Source organism: Salmo salar, chromosome ssa19 (genome assembly GCF_905237065.1).
Source record: "Salmo salar chromosome ssa19, Ssal_v3.1, whole genome shotgun sequence".
Classification (NCBI taxonomy): domain Eukaryota; kingdom Metazoa; phylum Chordata; class Actinopteri; order Salmoniformes; family Salmonidae; genus Salmo; species Salmo salar.
In genome coordinates, this window is record NC_059460.1 from 3307954 (window position 1) to 3329551 (window position 21598).

The window sequence follows — 21598 nt, forward strand, 5'->3', positions numbered from 1 at the left end:
TCCAATGTATTTTCCATGTAGATTCCATGTCACAATATGTTGACAAATTACGTTGATTCAACCAATTTGTGCCCAGTGGGAACCTGATACAAGGGAAGGATAAAAAAAATAAAAAATCAAGAACACATCAAGTTCCTGTTGACCTTCCATAGGAAGGATTACATAACCTTATTTGGAAGAGGAATTATAATGCAGAACAAAAAATTAAACACTTAGTTTCCATCCATTTTTACAGGTATTTTTTAATTACAGCTTTTACAATCATTATTGTTATAATATTTTCAATTATCATCACTACTCTTCATTAATTTAAATCATAAGTTGTTTTAAAAATGTACATATACTTGTATATCTTAAATGTCCATAATTTAAAACACATTTACTTTAAACAAAAATTACAGTCTTAACTAAGTATTAAATGAACATACAGTTCAGACACACACCATTAAAAAAATTACACAAATAAAACACACATTTTACAAATTACCCGTACCCACGCTTTCATGTCATTACATGATTGATATCATTAATCTCACTCTAAAATGTTTTTGTTTTGGCATGCATATTAACAAACTTTTTTGTTGTTGGAACAGGATTTTGTCATAACGCACTTCACTCATTGTCCATTGTGCACCTCATGGTGTATGTTATGGCTTAAGAACATGATTCCATTCCCTCATATACTCTCCCTTCATAACTGTTTATAACCCTTATAACTTATTTCGTAACCTCCCTCTCCCTCTGTCCTAACACAGTGTTCCTCAACCTCTGGTCCATGGACCGACCAGTTCCTTGGATGATGCTGACTGGTCCCTCAGATGGTTAGCTGTACCTGATTTAGTCAGTTCTCAAGTGCTTGTTTTAATGTAAATGGTTCCCCAAGAGAGAAGGACCATAACTTGTGGGTCCTTAGGAAAGACCTTATCTTGCCTGTCCATGTTACAAAAAGGTTGAGAAACACGATCCCAATACTATGTTCTGAGATTTTAACAAATAGGGTATGCATGTTCTCTAGACAGTCCCAAAAAATCTGGGTCATCATTCTGTTGATCAGAATAGGAATGCAGTTTTACATCTCAAAGAAAGAGTCATTATGTCAGTCATTTCACACTCACAACTGAAGATGGGCGATGGAGTCACTTTCTACAGCATCAAACAGCTTCATGCCACAACTGTAGAGAGAGAGACATGGACATTCACTCTATTTTCACATCTTTTCATTCTCTCACATTGTCCTTGTTTCTTGAAGGATTCCAATTGAATTCTTGTTGTATGTGTTCTATTCTCCATTTTGTTGATGATCTTCATCTTATTGTTCTTAAACTGGGTAGATTTGTTTTGGACCCTAAAACAAAGACATGGTTGATAAATAATGAAGCAACCAAAAAATAACTACATTTCAGTATGGGTCGGCTCTTTTCTGAAATGTGTTTGGATGACGGAGAAGACTGAAATGACAAATGTGTTCTGATGACAGGACTGAAATATTTTTGGATGATGGCTCACTGAAATTAGTGGAATGTTTTTGGATAACTGATCTTTTTTTATTTTACTAGGCAGGTCAGTTAAGAACAAATTCTTATTTTCAATGACGGCCTAGGAACAGTGGGTTAACTGCCTTGTTCAGGGGCAGAACGACAGATTTGTACCTTGTCAGCTTGGGGATTTGAATTTGCAACCTTTCGATTGCTAATCCAACTGTAATTTCTGAAATTACATGTTTAGGTGATTGAAATTCAGACACTTACAGAAGGTGACACAAGCACCATTCTAAATGTAAAAAAGTTGATGCTTTGTTGAGCCAGGAATGACCATTGACTACTTTACAACCAGTGGTGGAAAAAGTACCCAATTGTCATACTTGAGTAAAAATAAAGATGCCTTAATAGAAAATGACTCAACTAAAAGTGTAAGACACCCAGTAAAATCCTACTTGAGTAAAAGTCTAAAAGTATTTGGTTTTAAATATACTTAGGTATATTTTTACAATTACATTAAATGTTATACTTAAGTATCAAAAGTAAAAGTTGGAATCATTTCACATTCCTTATATTAAGCAATCCAGATGGCACCATGTGCTTGTTTTTATAATTGACAGATAGCCAGGGGCACGCTCCAACACGCAGACATAATTTACAAACAAAGCATGTGTTAAGTGAGTCCGCCAGATCAGGGGCAGTAGGGATGACCAGGGATGTTCTCTTGATAAGTGTGTGAATTAGACCATTTTCCTGTCCTGCTAATAAGCATTCCAAATGTAGCAAGTACTTTCAGGTGTCAGGGAAAACATACGGAGTAAAAAGTACATACTTTCGATAAGAATGTAGTGAAATAAAAGTTGTCAAAAATATAAATAGTAAAGTACAGATACCCCAAAAAATGACTTAAGTAGTACTTTCAAGTATTTTTACTTCAGTACTTTACACCACTGTTTACAACTTTTTGTACACGTTTATGATATTATTTGGCAATTAAGTATTTTTCTCACCTGGTGTGCTTATCTCTAGCAGGAATATGTTCTCACTGACCCTGACTCACCCCTGGGCCCGGAGTTCACTGAAACAGATAGCATTACGATTTTAAATACCAGTCAATGACACGAGATTTCCAGTCAATAACACTGAAATGATTGGTAAGCATGGAACCAATGACTCAAATAGCAGGTACCCAGGGGGAAGGAGATGAAAGAGACGACCACCTCACCTTCACTTTGGACTTTCCTCAGGGTGACGGAGGGCGTGGAGATGGCGGAGGCACGGAAGTTGGCGGGTAACGTTTCCGAGGAATCAGAGGTCACGCCCCGGAGGTCCTTCTCTCTGAACATCTTTCTCCACGAGGGTGAACGAGTGAACGTCTTAGTGCCATCCTGTCAACGAGACAATATTGTATGATGATACAAGATTTACCAAGTGCTAGTCAGAAGTTTACATACACCTTAGCCAAAAACATTTAAACTCAGTTTTTCACAATTCCTGACATTTAATCCAAGTAAAACATTCCCTGTCTTAGGTCAGTTAGGATCACCACTTTATTTTAAGAATGTGAAATGTCAGAATATTAGAGAATTATTTATTTCAGCTTCTATTTCTTTCATCACATTCCCAGTGGGTCAGAAGTTTACATGCACTCAATTAGTATTTGGTAGCATTGTCTTTAAATTGTTTAACCCCTGTGCGGCCTCCGTCCCGTATGCGGGACAGACATCCAGCGAAAAATCCTATCTCCATTAGCATAACAACATTTAATAATTAAAAAAATAAAAATAAAAATTCAAATTATATCGTTTTATAGATACACCTCTCCTGAATCGAACCACGTTGTCCGATTTCAAAAAGGCTTTACAGCAAAAGCAAAACATTAGATTATGTTAGAGGAGTATATCGTAAAAGTAGCCACATAGCCATTTTCCGACCAACCACATGCATCACAAATAACCAAAAAACAGCTAAATGCAGCACTAACCTTTGACAATCTTCATCAGATGACACACCTAGGACATCATGTTACACAATACATGCATTCTTTTGTTCGATAAAGTTCATATTTATATATAAAAACAGCATTTTACATCGGTGCGTAACGTTGACTAACTATTTTCCCTCAAATGCATCCGATGAAACAGAGCTACAATTTACTAAATTACTATTCGAAAACATTTTTAAAATGTAATATTGTCATTCTAATATTTATAGATGAATATCTCTTGAAAGCACCTGTAATGCCAGATTTAAAAATAACTTTACTGGGTAATCATACTTTGCGATGAAAGGGGATGCGATACTCTGAAAAATAGGCTAACGTTACAGGTCAGCGCCATCTTGGAACAATCGCATATCACATCTAGTCTTGTATACTATTGTCAATAATCCCTTACCTTTGGTTGTCTTCATCAGAAAGCACTTCCAGGAATCCCAGGTCCACAACAAATGTATTTTCGTTCGAAAAAGTTAATCCATTATGTTCCATTAGCTTGTTCTTGTTAGCGCGTCTGAAGGCTGATCCAAATCCTCCGTCGGTCACGGGCCAGCCATTTCGACAAAAAGCATTTTTTCCCCATTTAGGTTCGTTCAAACATGTCAAACGTTGTATAACACATCTTCAGGGCGTTTTTCAACTAGAGAGCCAATAACATTCGAGGTGGACGATTGCATTGTTTCAAAACGTTTCGAAAGGGGAGGGTAACCAGGGGCGCCGGCGTCATAATGGTGATGGCCCTCTCCGTGTGACCACGTTCCACAGCGTCTCATTCATTCAGTTTTCACAGTAGGAGTCTCAAATCACTTTGTAAAGACTGGGGACATCTAGTGGAAGCAATAGGAAGTGCTCAATGAACCATAGCTCACGGTGTGATTAATAGGCAACGTGATGAAGTTGAGTTCGCTATTCAGAATTCCACTTCCTGTTTCGATCTGTCTCAGGGTTTTGACTGCCATATGAGTTCTGTTATACACAGACACCATTCAAACAGTTTTAGAAACTTTAGGGTGTTTTCTATCCACAAGTATTAATTCTATGCATATCCTAGCTTCTGAGTTTGAATAGGAGGCCGTTTAAAATGGGCACGATTTTTTAAAAAAAAATCGCTTTAGCGCCCCCCATCCTAGGGGAACGCCAAGAGGTTTTAACTTGGGTCAGACGTTTTGGGTAGCCTTCCACAAGCTTCCCACAATAAGTTGGGTGACTTTTGGCCCATTCCTCCTGAGAGAGCTGGTGTAACCGAGTCAGGCATGTAGGCCTCCTTGCTCACACGCACTTTTTCAGTTCTGCCCACAAATTTTCTATAGGGTTGAAGTCAGGGCTTTGTGATGGCCACTTGAATACCTTGACTTTGTTGTCCTTAAGCCATTTTGCCACAAGTTTGGAAGTATGCTTGGGGTCATCGTCCATTTGGAAGACCCATTTGAAACCAAGCTTTAACTTCCTGACTGATGTCTTGAGATGTTGCTTCAATATATACACATAATTGTCCTGCCTCATGATGCCATCTATTTTGTGAAGTGCACCAGTCCCTCCTGCAGCAAAGCACCCCAACAACATGATGCTGCCACCCCTGTGCTTCACAGTTGGGATGGTGTTCTTCGGCTTGCAAGCATCCCCCTTTTTCCTCCAAACATAATGATGGTCATTATGGCCAAACAGTTCTATTTTTGTTTCATCTGACCAGAGGACATTTCTCCAAAAAGTACAATCTTTGTCCCCATGTGCAGTTGCAAACCGTAGTCTGGCTTTTTTAATGGCAGTTTTGGAGCAGTGGCTTCTTCCTTGCTGAGTGGCCTTTCAGGTTATGTCGATATAGGGCTCGTTTTACTGTGGATATTAGATCATTTTGTACCTGTTTCCTCCAGCATCTTCACAAGGTCCTTTGCTGTTGTTCTGGGATTGATTTGCACTTTTTGCACCAAAGTACATTCATCTCTAGGAGACAGAACGCGTCTCCTTCCTGAGCGGTATGACGGCTGCGTGGTCCCATGGTGTTAATACTTGCATACTATTGTTTGTACAGATGAACGTGGTACCTTCAGGCGTTTGGAAATTGCTCCCAAGGATGAACCTGACTTGTGGAGGTCTACAATTTTGTTTCTGAGGTCTTGGCTGATTTCCTTTTGATTTTCACCTGATGTCAAGCAAAAGGGGCACTGAGTTTGATGGGAGGCCTTGAAATACATCCACAGGTACACCTCCAATTGCCTAACATGATGTCAATTAGCCTAACATGATGTCAATTAGCCTATCAGAAGCTTCTAAAGCCATTAGAATTTTCTGGAATTTTCCAAGCTGTTTAAAGGCACAGTCAACTTAGTGTATGTCAACTTCTGACCCACTGGAATTGTGATACAGAGAATTATAAGTGAAATAATCTGTCTGTAAACAACTGTTGGAAAAATGACTTTGTCATGCACAAAGTAGATATCCTAACCAACTTGCCAACAGCATGTGGGGAGAAATACAAGCACATGGTTCCCAGTTAATGTTGGTAGAAACAAAATGCCTTTCTTCATGAGCAATAGCCTTCGGCAGGCAACTATCCATCTACCATTTCATAAAGATTGTAACGCTTGCTTGTATGAGTCATTAACATTGAGCAAAACTTTATTGATGTTTTCATTGGCATTCTTTTATTATTATTTTTACCTCATCTGGTCTTCTCTCAGTTCCAATGGAGATGAGAGCATTGTACTCCTTCTCCAGCATCTGCCTCGCCTGGGAGAGAAAGAATGAGTGTTAAGATTATCAAGGGAATTTATTGATTACATTGAATTACAAAACAGTTGTAAATGAAGTAGGTTGGTGATTGTGGTGAACGATGGTTGTTCTGATTAGACTACGATAGTAGAATGGGGAATGCCTGTGCTCTGATTGGATAGCGGTCAGCCCGTCGGCATGGCTGGATTTTAGAGAACATTTTAGAGGACCCCATCTTGGCTGTGTAGAGACTTTTTTTTAAATTTAAGGACATTTTCTGCAATTCTACAAGTTTCTCAATGGAGTTGAAAGAAACTGTGTCAGTTTTAAAGGTGTGATATGCAGAAATCGCATCACCATTTCCTGGTTAAAAAAATTCTTATAGTTTGCCTAATTTCAATTTGTGTGACAAAATAAGCAACAAAAACAAACATATGAATCATTGTACCATTTAAATTGCTGTGAAAAATATTTGAACTAAAAACATTGTATTTTCAGCTTGTTTGAAGCTGGTGTACAAAAGTACCAAAGTACGAGAGTAAAAGATGCAAAAACTAAACATAAGAATGGTAAGCATAGAATATGCACAATGAACACATCTACCGCTTCTTAGACTTGCTTTCAATGAGAATGACAGATCTATAACTCACATTTCTATATGAATTGAAAGGTGAAATGAAAGGTCACCCAAAAAGTTACATATTGCAGCTTTAAAGTAAATGCCTTAGCTTTTATTTTGGTGATTGTTAGTTCTTAAACATATTATTAAAATATATATTTTATTATCTTTGTCTGGTTTTAGTCATTTAAGTTTACACTGAAAGCATTTTTCCATCATAAAATAAATATGAAAACTTCGACGGCCCGTCCAAGGATTTCCATGGCAGAAAAATCCCTGGTGGTGAGTACTTGCATGTTCTGATTGGACTACTGTACACACATGCTGGGTTGTTTGTATGATCCAACTGCTGGGTTGCAGGCATTGGGCCACTTAGTTGGGTTGTTTACTTTAAAAAGAGCAAGGTTGGGTTATTGATGCTGATAGACCGTAGGCGTGGCTTAGCAGGGGCGTGGCTTTCAGGAAGTTTTTGGCCACACATGAGTGCAAATGTGATTCCGGTTAATCTGAACACTAATGCTTTTATAGCTTTAAGGGTTACACAAGTGTATGAGTCAAAAGCCTATGCATATCCGAATGTTGGGATAGTTACCACTTTGTTACAATATTAAAATACTATTGATATTAATTTCATATTAGAATATGGAAAGATTAAAAATATTCAAGGAAAATTGAAATTTGCAGTGTACAAACTTAACATGATGAACAGGACTAACATTTACTCTCACGGGTGGGCAAAAATAACTGCCTGAAAGCCACGCCTGCAAATTACCTATGGATTAGAATAAAAAAGGGTTTGTGCTATCCTTGGGATGTCCCTACCCTAACCTTAACGATTTTAAATTTCAACTGCCATGGGGTGACGTCAGCGTTGGGACGTCCCAAGGATTCCTGATAGCAAAGACCAATAAAAATGTGAATAGCAGCAGTCTTACCCCTAACCAATTCTGCCATAGTTTTTTTTACGCTGTTCTTAATTTTTTTTGTACATAATGTCTCCACCATCATTTCCTATGACCAAAAACAGCTTACTCATTCACTGTATTTATTCCTCGAGTCTATTTTAATTTTCTATTTTTTATCCTTAACTCTGCATTGTAGGAAAATAACCATAAGTAAGCATTTTACTGTTAGTCTACATCTGTTGTTTACGAAGCTTGTGACAAATACAATTTGAATGGATAAAGCCATCGATAACGGGACACCATTCATTCCTATGTGAAGACTCAATAGTGCATTGAAGCCAAATGAAGTCGGTTAAGATGGCGTCTCATGGAGACATACCATGCACAGTTTGAGCTACTCCAGGAAGTGATGTGGCAGGCTAGCTCAGTGCTTCACCTCTCACTGAGTAACTCAAGTTGAAGGCTGACCGGGGTACTGCAGGCTGCCATTAGCAACTAAATTATAACTTCTTCTGTGTGCGATTTTAAAATAATAACTTAAAGGACATAGGCCAGTTTATTAAGTACACCATCCACGGTCACGGAAATTATTATTTCTACAGACAGTGAGTCACGTGGCTGTGCCTTGCTATACAAAGCAGGCAGACAGGCATCAAGGCATTCAGTTACCATTCGATTGAATGGGCAAAATGAGTGACCTAAGCGACTTTGAGCGTGGTATGATCGATGGTGCCAGGCGTGCTGGATCCAGTATCTCAGAAACAGCCACCCTCCTGGGCTTTTCACACACGAGTGTCTAGGGTTTACAGAGAATGGTGTGACAAAAAATAAATAATCATCCAGTCAGCGGCAGTCCTGTGGGCGAAAACAGCTCATTGATGAGTGAGGTCGAAAGAGAATGGCAAGAATTGTGCAAGCTAACAGGTGGGCCACGAACAGGCAGGCAAATAAATGCGCAGTACAACAGTGGTTTGCAGAACGACATCTCAGAACGCACAACTGGTCGATCCTTTCTATGGATCAGCTATTGCGGCAGACGACCACAACGGGTTCCACCACTATCAGCTAAAAACAAGAAGTGGCTCCAGTGGGCACACGATCACCAACACTGGACAATTGGACGGTTTCTGTTGTGTCATGTTGATGGCAGAGTCATGATTTGGCGTAAGCAGCATGAGTCCATGGTGTACTGGTGTGGGGAATGTTTTCATGGCAGACATTAGGTCCCTTGATACCAATTGAGCAACGAATGTTTTCAACACCTTGTAGAATCCATGCACCGAAGATTTCAGGCTATCTGGAGGCAAAAGGTGGTCTGACCCGGAAGAAGACGGGTGTACTTAATACACTGTCAGGTGACTGTACATCTGGTGTATTAGAAGCTATTATTGGTACCATGACTGTGTTCAAAAACTTTACACAAACATTTACCACGAAGTTTGAAATTTTTCCATTCACTATAACGGGATCCTGTTTTCTGCTAACGATTCCTGCAGTACCGCGGTTGGCTTTGAACTTCCGTGGCTTCAATGAGAGGGGGCAGTCATTCACCCCTGGGTCAACCCAGCATGAAAGTGATGGTTAAATTAGCCTATGTTTGTGTAATCCAAACATATTGGGTTATTCACACAACACAACTGGCTAGGTCAAAATAACCCAGTGTGTGTTCTGTCCAATATTTACCCGAATATCCGAACAGAGATTATTCCATTACTTGTGAGAGTATATCTTTTTTTATTTCAAAAATGTATTATACTTTTTATTTTTATTAAAAGGCTTTGACTAAAATTGTATTATCTATGTGACATTGCTACATGCAAGGAAAGACCATGACATTGCAAAATGTTTATAAAACAGTTTTGATGACAGTTTTTATGAGTGTGCCCATAAAAAAAGACTTACCGGCAGCCTACACACTTTTCACGCGTGTAGCTTGTTATTGTCAGTCAATCAAAACAGCTTTACTGTCAGAGGCTCTATGTGTAGCAGTGAATGATCATCCAATAGGTAGGCTGTTGTTTAATATGAATGGAGTTGTTGGCCGGGGAGCGCAGCAAAATAGCCTCAATTAGCCTTGCTAGCTAGCTGGCTAACTTAGCTGGCTAGTGTAGCTAGCTAGCTTCTTTACTTCAATTTGATGCAGTCAAGACAGACACTACCAGATGAGATGATAAACTTGTTGCTGCAATAGGTTGTCTAACTTGCGCGAGTTGGTTTGGCTACTTTCTCTCTCCGTTCTGTGCTGAAATAAGCAGAGTACACCTCTTGAGTCGCACGAGCAAGTCCCCATTGAAGTTTAAAATGTATTTAGACTATCCGGATATCATGATATTATTCGAATAGTGAAATTATTTCAAAAGCCCATCCCTAGCATTGGGTTAGCAAACTGGGTCGTTTTTAACCCAGCATTTTTTGGAGTGTAGCAGGAAGGGAAGGTACCTGTGTGTTCTGATTGGGCATCTGGAGGAGCAGGGCTAGGTCGGTGTAATCAAACGTGTCATCCAGGGCTAGGAGGGCCCCATGGACCCCACTCTCTGTGAGATTATCTGCAAACTCCTTTAGCCCAATGGCCTGGACCCAACACATCACTCGATCATTGGACCATACCATCACATCTAGGAGGCGAACAGAAAGAGGCAGCTACTGTAGTACAATAACAATCAAGTGGGGTTACAAATACAGTGAACATTTGCATTTGAGAGACAAAGAATATGGCGACGTTATAGCCCAAGTTACCCGTTTTATTTGCAAGACAACAATCATTGGCAATATCAGACGAGCCCCCAAATACGTTATGGTTCAAGATACCTGTACGTATGCTCACCTTGGTTCTGATGTTGGTTCTCATCCCTCCTCCTTTCAAGCTCCTTCCTGTCATAGTTCAAACGCTTCAAGCACATGATGCCATAATGCAGACTGACCCTGAGAGAGAGAAAGAGAGGGAGAAAGAGAGCGAAAAGAGCATTATTGTTGATGTCCTCACAACCAAACACACAAACACATTAAAAACCCTGATGCAGAGAATCTGGAGAAAAGAAAAAACGTGAGAAGGGGAGACCAGGGTTGGTTGTCACAGTGCTAATTACTCCCAATCTAAATGTCACTCAATATTTTTAAGGTTAAAATATGTAAATTCTTTGAAAGAACTCAAGACACCTGGTCAATTCATGTCAACATGACATGCATCCAGTAACTAGCATCTTAATTAGCATGGGGGGGTAGTGGTTGGGGATGGTTGTCACACGGAATATGGGGTTGGTTGTCACTATCAACTCCATTATAGTAAATCCAAAGCTCTTTTGTGCATGTGCTATAAAGAGCTCCCTTTGTTGCCCCTCTCTCACACATTTGTTTCTGTCACACACCCACATGTGCAAAGACACGCATACACTCACACATTTACTAAAAAGGTAATTTGTTATTCTCACAGCCTAAAATGATGAATTTTGTTAGCCTTTCTTTGATCGAATGATATTCCTATTTTTTTTGTATGCTATATTGCTTTATTTCCTGTAACAAAAGGTATACGCTTCTAGCAAAAACCAACCCCATACTGTGTGACATCCTCCCACAATGGGGCTGGTTGTCACAAGTGGACAGTGTTTGATGGCTTATGGAATAAGATATGAGGATAAAAATGGTCCCCCGTTTCAAATCAAGTCCTTGGTCTTTCTCCTGATATTGAAAAAAATTATTGTAAGATTCACTACATAACCAAAAATATGTGGACACCTGCTCGTCGATCATCTCATAATATCATTCCACTAGATGTTGGAACATTGTTGCAGGGACTTGCTTCAATTTAGCCACAAGAGCATTAGTGAGGTCACGCACTGATGTTGGGTGATTAGGCCTGGCTTGCAGTTGGCGTTCCAATTCATCCCAAAGGTATTCGAGGGGGTTGAGGTCAGGGCTCTGTGCAGGCCAGTCAAGTTCTTCCACACCGATCTCAACAAACCATTTCTATATGGACCTCGCTTAGTGCACGGGGGCATTGTCATGCTGAAACGGGACTGGGCCTTCCCCAAACTGTTGGCACAAAGATGGAAGCACAGAATCGTCTAGAATGTCATTGTATGCTGTAGCGTTAAGATTTCCCTTCAATGGAACTAAGGTGCCTAGGCCGAAATATGAAAAATAGCTGCTCCAGAGTCCAATGGCGACAAGCTTTACACAACTCCAGCCGACGCTTGGCATTGTGCATGGTGAGGCTTTTTCATGAAAACCCATTTCACGACGCTCCCGACGGACAGTTCTTGTGCTGACGTTCCAAACTGCCTCTGGAAGCAACTTGGTAGTGAGTGTTGCAACCGAGGACAGACCATTTAAACGCGTTATGCACTTCAGCAGTCCCGTCCTGTGAGCTTGTCTGGCTATCACTTCTCGGCAAAGCCGTTGATGCTCCTAGACGTTTCCATTTCACAATAACAGCACTTACAGTTGACCGGGGCAGCTCTGGCAGAGCAGAAATTTGACGAACTCACTTGTTGGAAAGGTGGCATCCTATGACGGTGCCACGTTGAAAGTCAATGAGCTCTTCAGTAAGGCCATTCTACTGCCAATGTTTGTCTATGGAGATTGCATGGCAGTGTGCTCAATTTTATACACCTGTCAGCAAAAGGTGAGGCTGAAGTAGCCGAATCCACTAATTTGAAGAGGTGTCCACATACGTTTGTATATATAGTGCATACTGGTGCTAAGAAATACACACAAGAGTAAAACGTGTGACAACCAACCCCTTCTCCTCTAGAGAAGAGGAACAAAAGAGATGATGATAAGAAATACATGTAAAAACCATTGAAATATGTACATTGAGGGAAAAAAGTATTTGATCCCCTGCTGATTTTGTACGTTTGCCCACTGACAAAGAAATGATCAGTCTATAATTTTAATGGTAGGTTTATTTGAACAGTGAGAGACAGAATAACAACAACAAAAAATCCAGAAAAACGCATGTCAAAAATGTTATAAATTGATTTGCATTTTAATGAGGGAAATAAGTATTTGACCCCCTCTCAATCAGAAAGATTTCTGGCTCCCAGGTGTGTTCTATACAGGTAACGAGCTGAGATTAGGAGCACACTCTTAAAGGGAGTGCTCCTAATCTCAGCGTGTTACCAGTATAAAAGACACCTGTCCACAGAAGCAATCAATCAATCAGGTTCCAAACTCTCCACCATGGCCAAGACCAAAGACCTCTAAGGATGTCAGGGACAAGATTGTAGACCTACACAAGGCTGGAATGGGTTACAAGACCATCGCCAAGGAGCTTGGTGAGAAGGTGACAACAGTTGGTGCATTTATTCGCAAATGGAATCTCCCTCGGCCTGGGGCTCCATGCAAGATCTCACCTCGTGGAGTTGCAATGATCATGAGAACTGTGAGAAATCAGCCCAGAACTACACGGGAGGATCTTGTCAATGATCTCAAGGCAGCTGGGACCATAGTCACCAAGAAAACAATTGGTAACACACTACGCCGTGAAGGACTGAAATCCTGCAGCGCCCGCAAGGTCCCCCTGCTCAAGAAAGCACATATACATGCCCGTCTGAAGTTTGCCAATGAACATCTGAATAATTCAGAGGACAACTGGGTGAAAGTGTTGTGGTCAGATGAGACCAAAATGGAGGTTTTTGGCATCAACTCAACTCGCTGTGTTTGGAGGAGGAGGAATGCTGCCTATGACCCCAAGAACACCATCCCCACCGTCAAACATGGAGATGGAAACATTATGCTTTGGGGGTGTTTTTCTGCTAAGGGGACAGGACAACTTCACCGCATCAAAGGGACGATGGACGGGTCCATGTACCGTCAAATCTTGGGTGAGAACCTCCTTCCCTCAGCCAGGGCATTGAAAATGGGTCGTGGATGGGTATTCCAGCATGACAATGACCCAAAACACACGGCCAAGGCAACAAAGGAGTGGCTCAAGAAGAAGCACATTAAGGTCCTGGAGTGGCCTAGCCAGTCTCCAGACCTTAATCCCATAGAAAATCTTTGGAGGGAGCTGATGGTTCGAGTTGCCAAACGTCAGCCTTGAAACCTTAATGACTTGGAGAAGATCTGCAAAGAGGAGTGGGACAAAATCCCTCCTGAGATGTGTGCAAACCTGGTGGCCAACTACAAGAAACATTGACCAACGTGATTGCCAACAAGGGTTTTGCCGCCAAGTACTAAGTCATGTTTTGCAGAGGGGTCAAATACTTAGTTCCCTCATTAAAATGCAAATCATTTTATAACATTTTTGACATGAGTTTTTCTGGATTTTTTGTTGTTATTCTGTCTCTCACTGTTCAAATAAACCTACCATTAAAATTATAGACTGATCATTTCTTTGTCAGTGGGCAAATGTACAAAATCAGCAGGGGATCAAATACTTTTTACCCCTCACTGTTAACTAAGCAGAGGACACTAGATAAGATGCCCTTTGGTATTGTACATTTATTATTCCCATCCCACTACTCGTCTTTGCTGTTGATGATCAGAATTGTATTTGTTTTCACGCAGCACATAAATTAAGGAAGCAGATGTGCCAAATCAATACCAAGATTTTGGCATGAATCTGCTTCCATACATGGAATGCCCTTCGATGACAGCAAAGATTTATTGAAACTATTTGAACCAACCTGTGGAAGCTGTCCACCATTTTAAGCTGTCCTCTAAGCTCCTTCTTGGTGAGGTGGTCCAGCATGCGAGCGTCCACCAGAGACTCCATGAAGTAGGAACGGTACTGGGGCAGACCCAGGCTGGGCAACCACTCATTCCCTACCCACTCATGATTCATGTCCCCGTAGGCCAGGATCTAGGGGGGGGGGAGAGAAAAGGGGTGTTGGGATACAAAACATAGGAGGGGAAAGAGGGAGGTGGGATAAGAAAAAGTGGGTAAGAGAGAGCACCAGACAGTGAGAATCGATGTCCTCTGAGAGACAATTTATTTAAATTTACTAAATTTCCTTCCAAAATCTTATCTGAGAATAGATAAAAGAATTTAAAGGAACATTTGGATTTGGGATATACAGTTGAAGTCAGAGGTTTACATACACTTAGGTTGGAGTCATTAAAACTCATTTGTCAACCACTCCACAAATTTCTTGTTAACAAACTATAGTTTTGCAACTCTACTTTGTGCATGACAAGTAATTTTCCCAACAATTGTTTACAGACAGATTATTTCACTTATAATTCACTGTATCACAATTCCAGTGGGTGAGAAGTTTACATACACTAAATTGACTGTGCCTTTAAACAGCTTGGAAAAATCCAGAAAATAATGTCATGGCTTTGGAAGCTTCTGATAGGCCTTGAAATACATCCACAGGTACACCTCCAATTGACTCAAATTATGTCAATTAGCCTATCTTCAAATTCAGTGCCTCTTTGCTTGACATTATGGGAAAATCAAAAGAAATCAGCCAGGACCTCAGAAAAAACAATTGTAGACCTCCACAAGTATGGTTCATCCATGGGAGCAATTTCCAAACGCCTGAAGGTACCACGTTCATCTGTACAAACAATAGTACGCAAGTATAAACACCATGGGACCACGCAGGTCATTCCGCTCAGGAAGGAGACACGTTCTGTCTCCTAGAGATGAATGTACTTTGGTGTGAAAAGTGCAAATCAATCCCAGAACAACAGCAAAGGATCTGGTGAAGATGCTGGAGGAAACAGGTACAAAAGTATCTATATCCACAGTAAAACGAGTCCTATATCGACATAACCTGAAATGCCGGTCAGCAAGGAAGAAGCCACTGCTCCAAAACCGCCATAAAAAAAGCCAGACTACGGTTTGCAACTGCACATGGGGACAAAGATTGTACTTTTTGGAGAAATGTCCTCTGGTCTGATGAAACAAAAATAGAACTGTTTGGCCATAATGACCATCGTTTTGTTTGGAGGAAAAAGGGGGATGCTTGCAAGCTGAAGAACACCATCCCAACCGTGAAGCATGGGGGTGGAAGCATCATGTTGTGGGGGTGCTTTGCTGCAGGAGGGACTGGTGCACTTCACAAAATAGATGGCATCATGAGCTAGGAAAATTATGTGGATATATTGAAGCAACAGCAAGACATCAGTCAGGAAGTTAAAGCTTGGTCGCAAATGGGTCTTCCAAATGGACAATGACCCCAAGCATACTTCCAAAGTTGTGGCAAAATGGCTTAAGGACAACCAAGTCAAGGTATTGGAGTGGCCATCACAAAGCCCTGACCTCAATCCTATAGAAAATGTGTGGGCAGAACTGAAAAAGCATGTGCGAGCAAGGAGGCTTACAAACCTGACTCAGTTACACCAGCTCTGTCAGGAGGAATGGACCAAAATTCACCCAACTTCCTGTGGGAAGCTTATGGAAGGCTACCCGAAACGTTTGACCCAAGTTAAATAATTTAAAGGCAATGCTACCAAATACTAATTGAGTGTATGTAAACTTCTGACCCACTGGGAATGTGATGAAAGAAATAAAAGCTGAAAGAAATAATTCTCTCTACTATTATTCTGACATTTCACATTCTTAAAATAAAGTGGTGATCCTAACTGACCTAAGACAGGGAATGTTTTACTTGGATTAAATGTCAGGAATTGTGAAAAACTGAGTTTAAATGTATTTGCCAAGGTGTATGTAAACTTCCGACTTCAGCTGTATGGTCTGTTTGCAATGTGATATAATCAATATAGTTTTGCTGATCCTAACAATGATATTAACGACAAAAACAACTCACCTGGTCCCAGCTGAACTCCTTCACTTCCTTCAGTGGAGGCAAAGGAAAGAGAAAAAAAGGATAGATATGGAGGGAGAGGGAGGGAGAAGGAACGATTGCCAGAATGGTAAATGGCAGGAGGCATTATGGAGAGGAGAAGATATAAGGAAGGAGGGGCGGAAGGAGGAATAGTTTGTTAGTGAAGGAAAATTAGTTGGACAAACACTAAATTCAAAGAGAAATTGGGGGAGTAGTGGGGGAAAGGTGCAGCAATACATGCCTAATCAGAGACAAAGACAAAGAAAACAAATGATAAATGGCATTTCATTCAGCATAGTCTCAAGTTGCCTGATGATTTTAAGCCAGTTAAATGTGTACCATACAATCTTATACAGTTTCAAATTAATACACTATCGTTAGATAATTGAGTTGAACGAAATGTCTTCATTTGTTGAACATAGATTTAATCACTTTTGAAATAAGATACTTTCTAGGAGAATTTAAAGCAAATACAAAAATACAAAACAGCTTACTGGTTTTATGGCAGCGGTCAGTGACTCCATTTCTGCATGAGTCATCCAGATATTACTGGTCGACTGTGATGTCATTGAGGACAATTTGAGATTGAGATTGGAAAAGAATAAATGATTACAGTTTGAATACATTTTCACTCAGACATATTCAAACTACTGGATGTGTAGCAAGTATGTTACTGAACATATGCTAATGTTTGTGTGCAGGGTATTATGTATTGTATCACTTACAGAGTGTGTGCTGGCCGGTGCCGAGGGGCTGGTGAGGGACACCATCTCCTGAATTGCCAGGCGCAGTTTAAGGCGGTGCAGGGGGTTACTGATGCCAATCTCCCGCTGGATCTCTGTGTCCGACAGGTTGGACATAATGGCACCGCTCTTCACATTGGCACGACACGCAGCCACATACCAGGCGGGCATGCCCACCCACAACTAAGACGAGGGAGACAGAAAATGGGAATATTTACACACATAACCTGCCGATAAGGCTGAATTGAATTAAATAATATGTTCATCATCATGTACAATAACAGTAAAGAAGTTGACACACCTACTCATTCAATGGTTTTTCTTTATTTTTACTATTCCCTACACTGCAGAATTATAATGAAGACATCAAAACTATGAAATAACAAATATGGGATCATCTGGTAACCTAAAAGGCGTTAAACATATCAAAATACATTTTATATTTGAGATTCTTCAAATAGCCACTCTTTGCCTTGATGACAGCTTTGCACACTCTTGGCATTCTCTCAACCAGCTTCATGAGGTAGTCACCTGGAATGCATTTCAATTAACAGGCGGGCCTTGTTAAAAGTTAATTGGTGGAATTTCTTTCCTTCTTAATGCCTTTGAGCCAATCAGTTGTGTTGTGACAAGGTAGGGGTGGTATACAGAAGATAGCCCTATTTGGTAAAAGACCAAGTTCATATTATGGCAAGAACAGCTCAAATAAGCAAAGAGAAACGACAGTCCATCATTACTTTAGGACATGAAGGTCAGTCAACACTGGCTCTCCAGAGTTACCTCTGCTGCAGAGGATAAGCTCATTAAAGTTAACTGCAACTCAGATTGCAGCCCAAATAAATGCTTCACAGAGTTCGAGTAACAGACATCACTTAATGCAAGATGGCGCCAACAGAGATGGTCGCCTCGCTTCAGGTCCTTAGGAAACTATGCAGTTATGTTTTTATAATGTATTAGTTTATGCATTATTTCTTACATTGTTAGCCCAGGAAATCTCAAGTGTTATTACATACAGCCGGGAAGAACTATTGGATATAAAAGCGATGACAACTTACCAACATTACGACCAGGAATAAGTCTTTCCTGAAGCGGATCCTTTGTTCGGAACCTTCACCCTGGACATGGAATCTTATCCCAGAAGCTGACCCAAAACAACGCGGTCGCCGCAGGAGAGGCAGACGGAGCGGCCTACTGGTCAGACTCAGAAAGCGAGCACACCATCCACTGCTCACAAGCATATTACTCGGCAATGTCCCAATCTCTAGATAACAAGGTAGACGAATTTAGGACGCAAGTTGCCTTCCAGAGAGACATCAGTGATTGTAACATTCTCTGTTTCACGGAAATATGGCTCACTCGGGATATGTTGTCAGAGTCGCTACAGTCACCCGGTTTCTTCATGCATCGCGCAGACAGAAACAAACATCTCTCTGGTAAGAAGAAGTGCAGGGGTGTATGCCTTATGATTATCGACTCATGGTGTAATCACAACAACATACAGGAACTTAAGTCATTTTGTTCACCTGACCTAGACCTTACAATCAAATGCCGACCGCATTATCTTCCAAGAGAATGCTCTTCGATTTCGATTATAGTCACAGCCGTGTATAGCCCCCCCCCAAAGCAGATACCTCGTCGGCCCTGAAAGAACTTCACTAGACTCTATGTAAACTGGAAACCATACATCCTGAGGCTGCATTTATTGTAGCCGGGGATTTTAACAAAGCTAACCTGAGAACGAGACTTCCTAAATTCTATCAGCATATCGAATTCGTGACACGAGCTGGTATCATTCTGGATCATTGCTAGTCTAACTTCTGTGATGCATACAAAGCCTTCCCCTGCCCTGCCTTCGGCAAATCTGACCATGACTCCATTTTGTTGCTCCCATCCTATAGACAGAAACTAAAACAGGAAATGCCCATGCTCAGGTCCGTCCAACGCTGGTCTGACCAATAGGATTCCACGCTTCAGGATTGCTTCGATCACATGGACTGGGATATGTTCTGGATAGCCTCAGACAACAACATTGATGTATACGCTGACTCGGTGGGCGAGTTTATTTGCAAGTGCATCGGAGATGTCATACCCACTGTGCCTATTAAAACATGTCCTAACCAAAAACCGTGGATTGATGGCAGCATTTGCGCAAAACTGAAAGTTCGAAGCCCCGCTTTTAATCATGGCAAGGCAACTGGAAACATGACCGAATACAAACAGTGCAGCTATTCCCTCCGCAAGGCAATCAAACAAGCAAAGCGTCAGTATAGAGACAAAGAGTCACAATTCAACGGCTTAATCACGGGGCGTATGTTGCAGGGTCTACAGTCAATCATTGATTACAAAAAGAAAACCAGCCCCGTCACAGACATCGACGTCTTGCTCCCAGACAAATTAAACAACTTCTTTGTTCGCTTTGAGGACAATACAGTGCCACTGACATGGCCCGCTACCAAAGCCTGTGGGCTCTCCTTCTCCGTGGCCAATGTGAATAAAACATTTAAACGGGATAACCCTGGCAAGCCTGCCGGCCCAGACGGCATCCCTAGCCGCGTCCTCAGAGCATGCGCGTTTACGGACATATTCAATCAATCTCTATCCCAGTCTGTTGTCCCCACATGCTTAAAGACGGCCACCATTGTTCCTGTTTCCAAGAAAGCTGAGGTAACTGAACTAAATCACAATCGCCCCGTAGCACTCACTTCTGTCATCATGAAGTGCTTTGAGAGACTAGTCAAGGAGCATATCACCTCCACCCTACCTGATACCCTAGACCCACTCCAATTTGCTTACCGCCCCAATAGGTCCACTGACGATGCAATCGCCATAACACTGCCCTAACCCATCTGGACAAGAGGAATACCTCTGTAAGAATGCTGTTCGTTGACTACAGCTCAGCATTTAATACCATAGTACCCTCCAAACTCGTCATTAAGCTTGAGACCCTGGGTCTCGACCCCGCCCAGTGCAACTGGGTCCTGGACTTTCTGATGGGCCGCCCGCGAGTGGTGAAGGTAGGAAACATCTCCACCCCGCTGATCCTCAACACTGGGGTCCCACAAGGGTGCGTTCTAAGTCCTCTCCTGTACGCCCTGTTCACCCATGACTGCGTGGCCATGCATGCTTCCAACTCAATCATCAAGTTTGCAGATGACACTATAGTGGTAGGCTTGATTACCAACAACGACGAGACGGCCTACAGGGAGGAGGTGAGGGCCCTCGGAGTGTGGTGTCAGGAAAATAACCTCTCACTCAACGTCAACAAAACAAAGGAGATGATCGTGGACTTCAGGAACTCCCCCATCGATGGGACAGTAGTGGAGAAGGAGAAAAGCTTCAAGTTTCTCGGCGTACTGACAATCTGAATGTTCCACCCACACAGACAGTATGGTGAAGAAGGTGTAACAGCACCTCTTCAACCTCAGGAGGCTGAAGAAATTCGGCTTGTCACCTAAAACACACACATTTTTACAGATGCACAATCGAGAGCATCCTGTTGGGCTGTATCACCGTCTGGTACGGAAACTGCACCACCCTCAACTGCAGGCTCTCCAGAGGGTGGTGCGGTCTGCACAACGCATCACCGGGGGCAAACTACCTGCCCTCCATGACACCTACAGCACCTAAGGTCACAGGAAGGCCAAAAAGATCATCAAGGACAACAACCACCCGATCCACTGCATGTTCACCACGTTATCATCCAGAAGGTAGGTCAGTACAGGTGCATCAAAGCTGGGACCGAGAGACTGAAAAACAGCTTCTATCTCAAGGCCATCAGACTGTTAAACAGCAATCGCTAACATAGAGAGGCTGCTGTCAACATACAGACTCAAATCTCTGGCCACTTTAATAAATGGACTTAATAAAAGGTATCACTAGTCACCTTAAATAAGGCCACTTCAATGAAGTTTACATATCCTACATTACTCATCTCATATGTATATACTGTTCTGTACCATCTACTGCATCTTGCCTATGCCTATTAGTCAATTTAAATAATGCCACTTTAATAATGCTTACATATCCTACATCACTCATCTCATATGTATATACTGCTCTATACCATCTACTGCATCTTGCCTATGCCGCACAGCCATCGCTCATCCATATATTATATGTACATATTGTTATTCATCCCTTACGTGTGTGTGTGTATAAGGTAGTTGTTGTGAATTTGTTAGATTACTTGTTAGATATTACTGCATTGTCGGAACTAGAAGCACAAGCATTTCGCTACCCTCGCATTAACTTGTTAGGGACCCCTTTTCTCCATTTCCGCATGAATGACATGCCCATAGCAAACTGCCTGTTGCTCAGGCCCTGAAGCCAGGATATGCATATTATTGGTATCAGTTGAAAGTAAACACGTTGAAGTTTGTAGAAATGTTAAAATAATGTAGGAGAATATAACAA

The 21598-nt window shown here is 41.4% G+C and overlaps 1 protein-coding gene across 6 annotated transcripts in view; it reads right to left on the reverse strand.

The window, feature by feature from the left end:
- Positions 1-224: 224 nt before the first annotated feature.
- The window catches only part of LOC106578301 (liprin-alpha-3), a 79855-nt gene continuing 58481 nt past the window's right edge, over positions 225-21598 (reverse strand). For 4 of the 6 annotated variants that reach the window (XM_014156974.2, XM_045701991.1, XM_045701992.1 and 1 more), the window contains 10 exons: positions 17168-17368; positions 16937-16999; positions 16425-16451; positions 14334-14509; positions 10532-10629; positions 10147-10322; positions 6133-6201; positions 2704-2866; positions 2489-2556; positions 225-1345 (listed from right to left, as the gene is read on the reverse strand). In XM_014156974.2, coding sequence (XP_014012449.1) covers positions 2504-2556; positions 2704-2866; positions 6133-6201; positions 10147-10322; positions 10532-10629; positions 14334-14509; positions 16425-16451; positions 16937-16999; positions 17168-17368 — 1026 coding nt within the window. In that variant the 3' untranslated portion in view covers positions 225-1345; positions 2489-2503. The other 2 variants (XM_045701989.1, XM_045701993.1) reach the window with 2 other exon arrangements.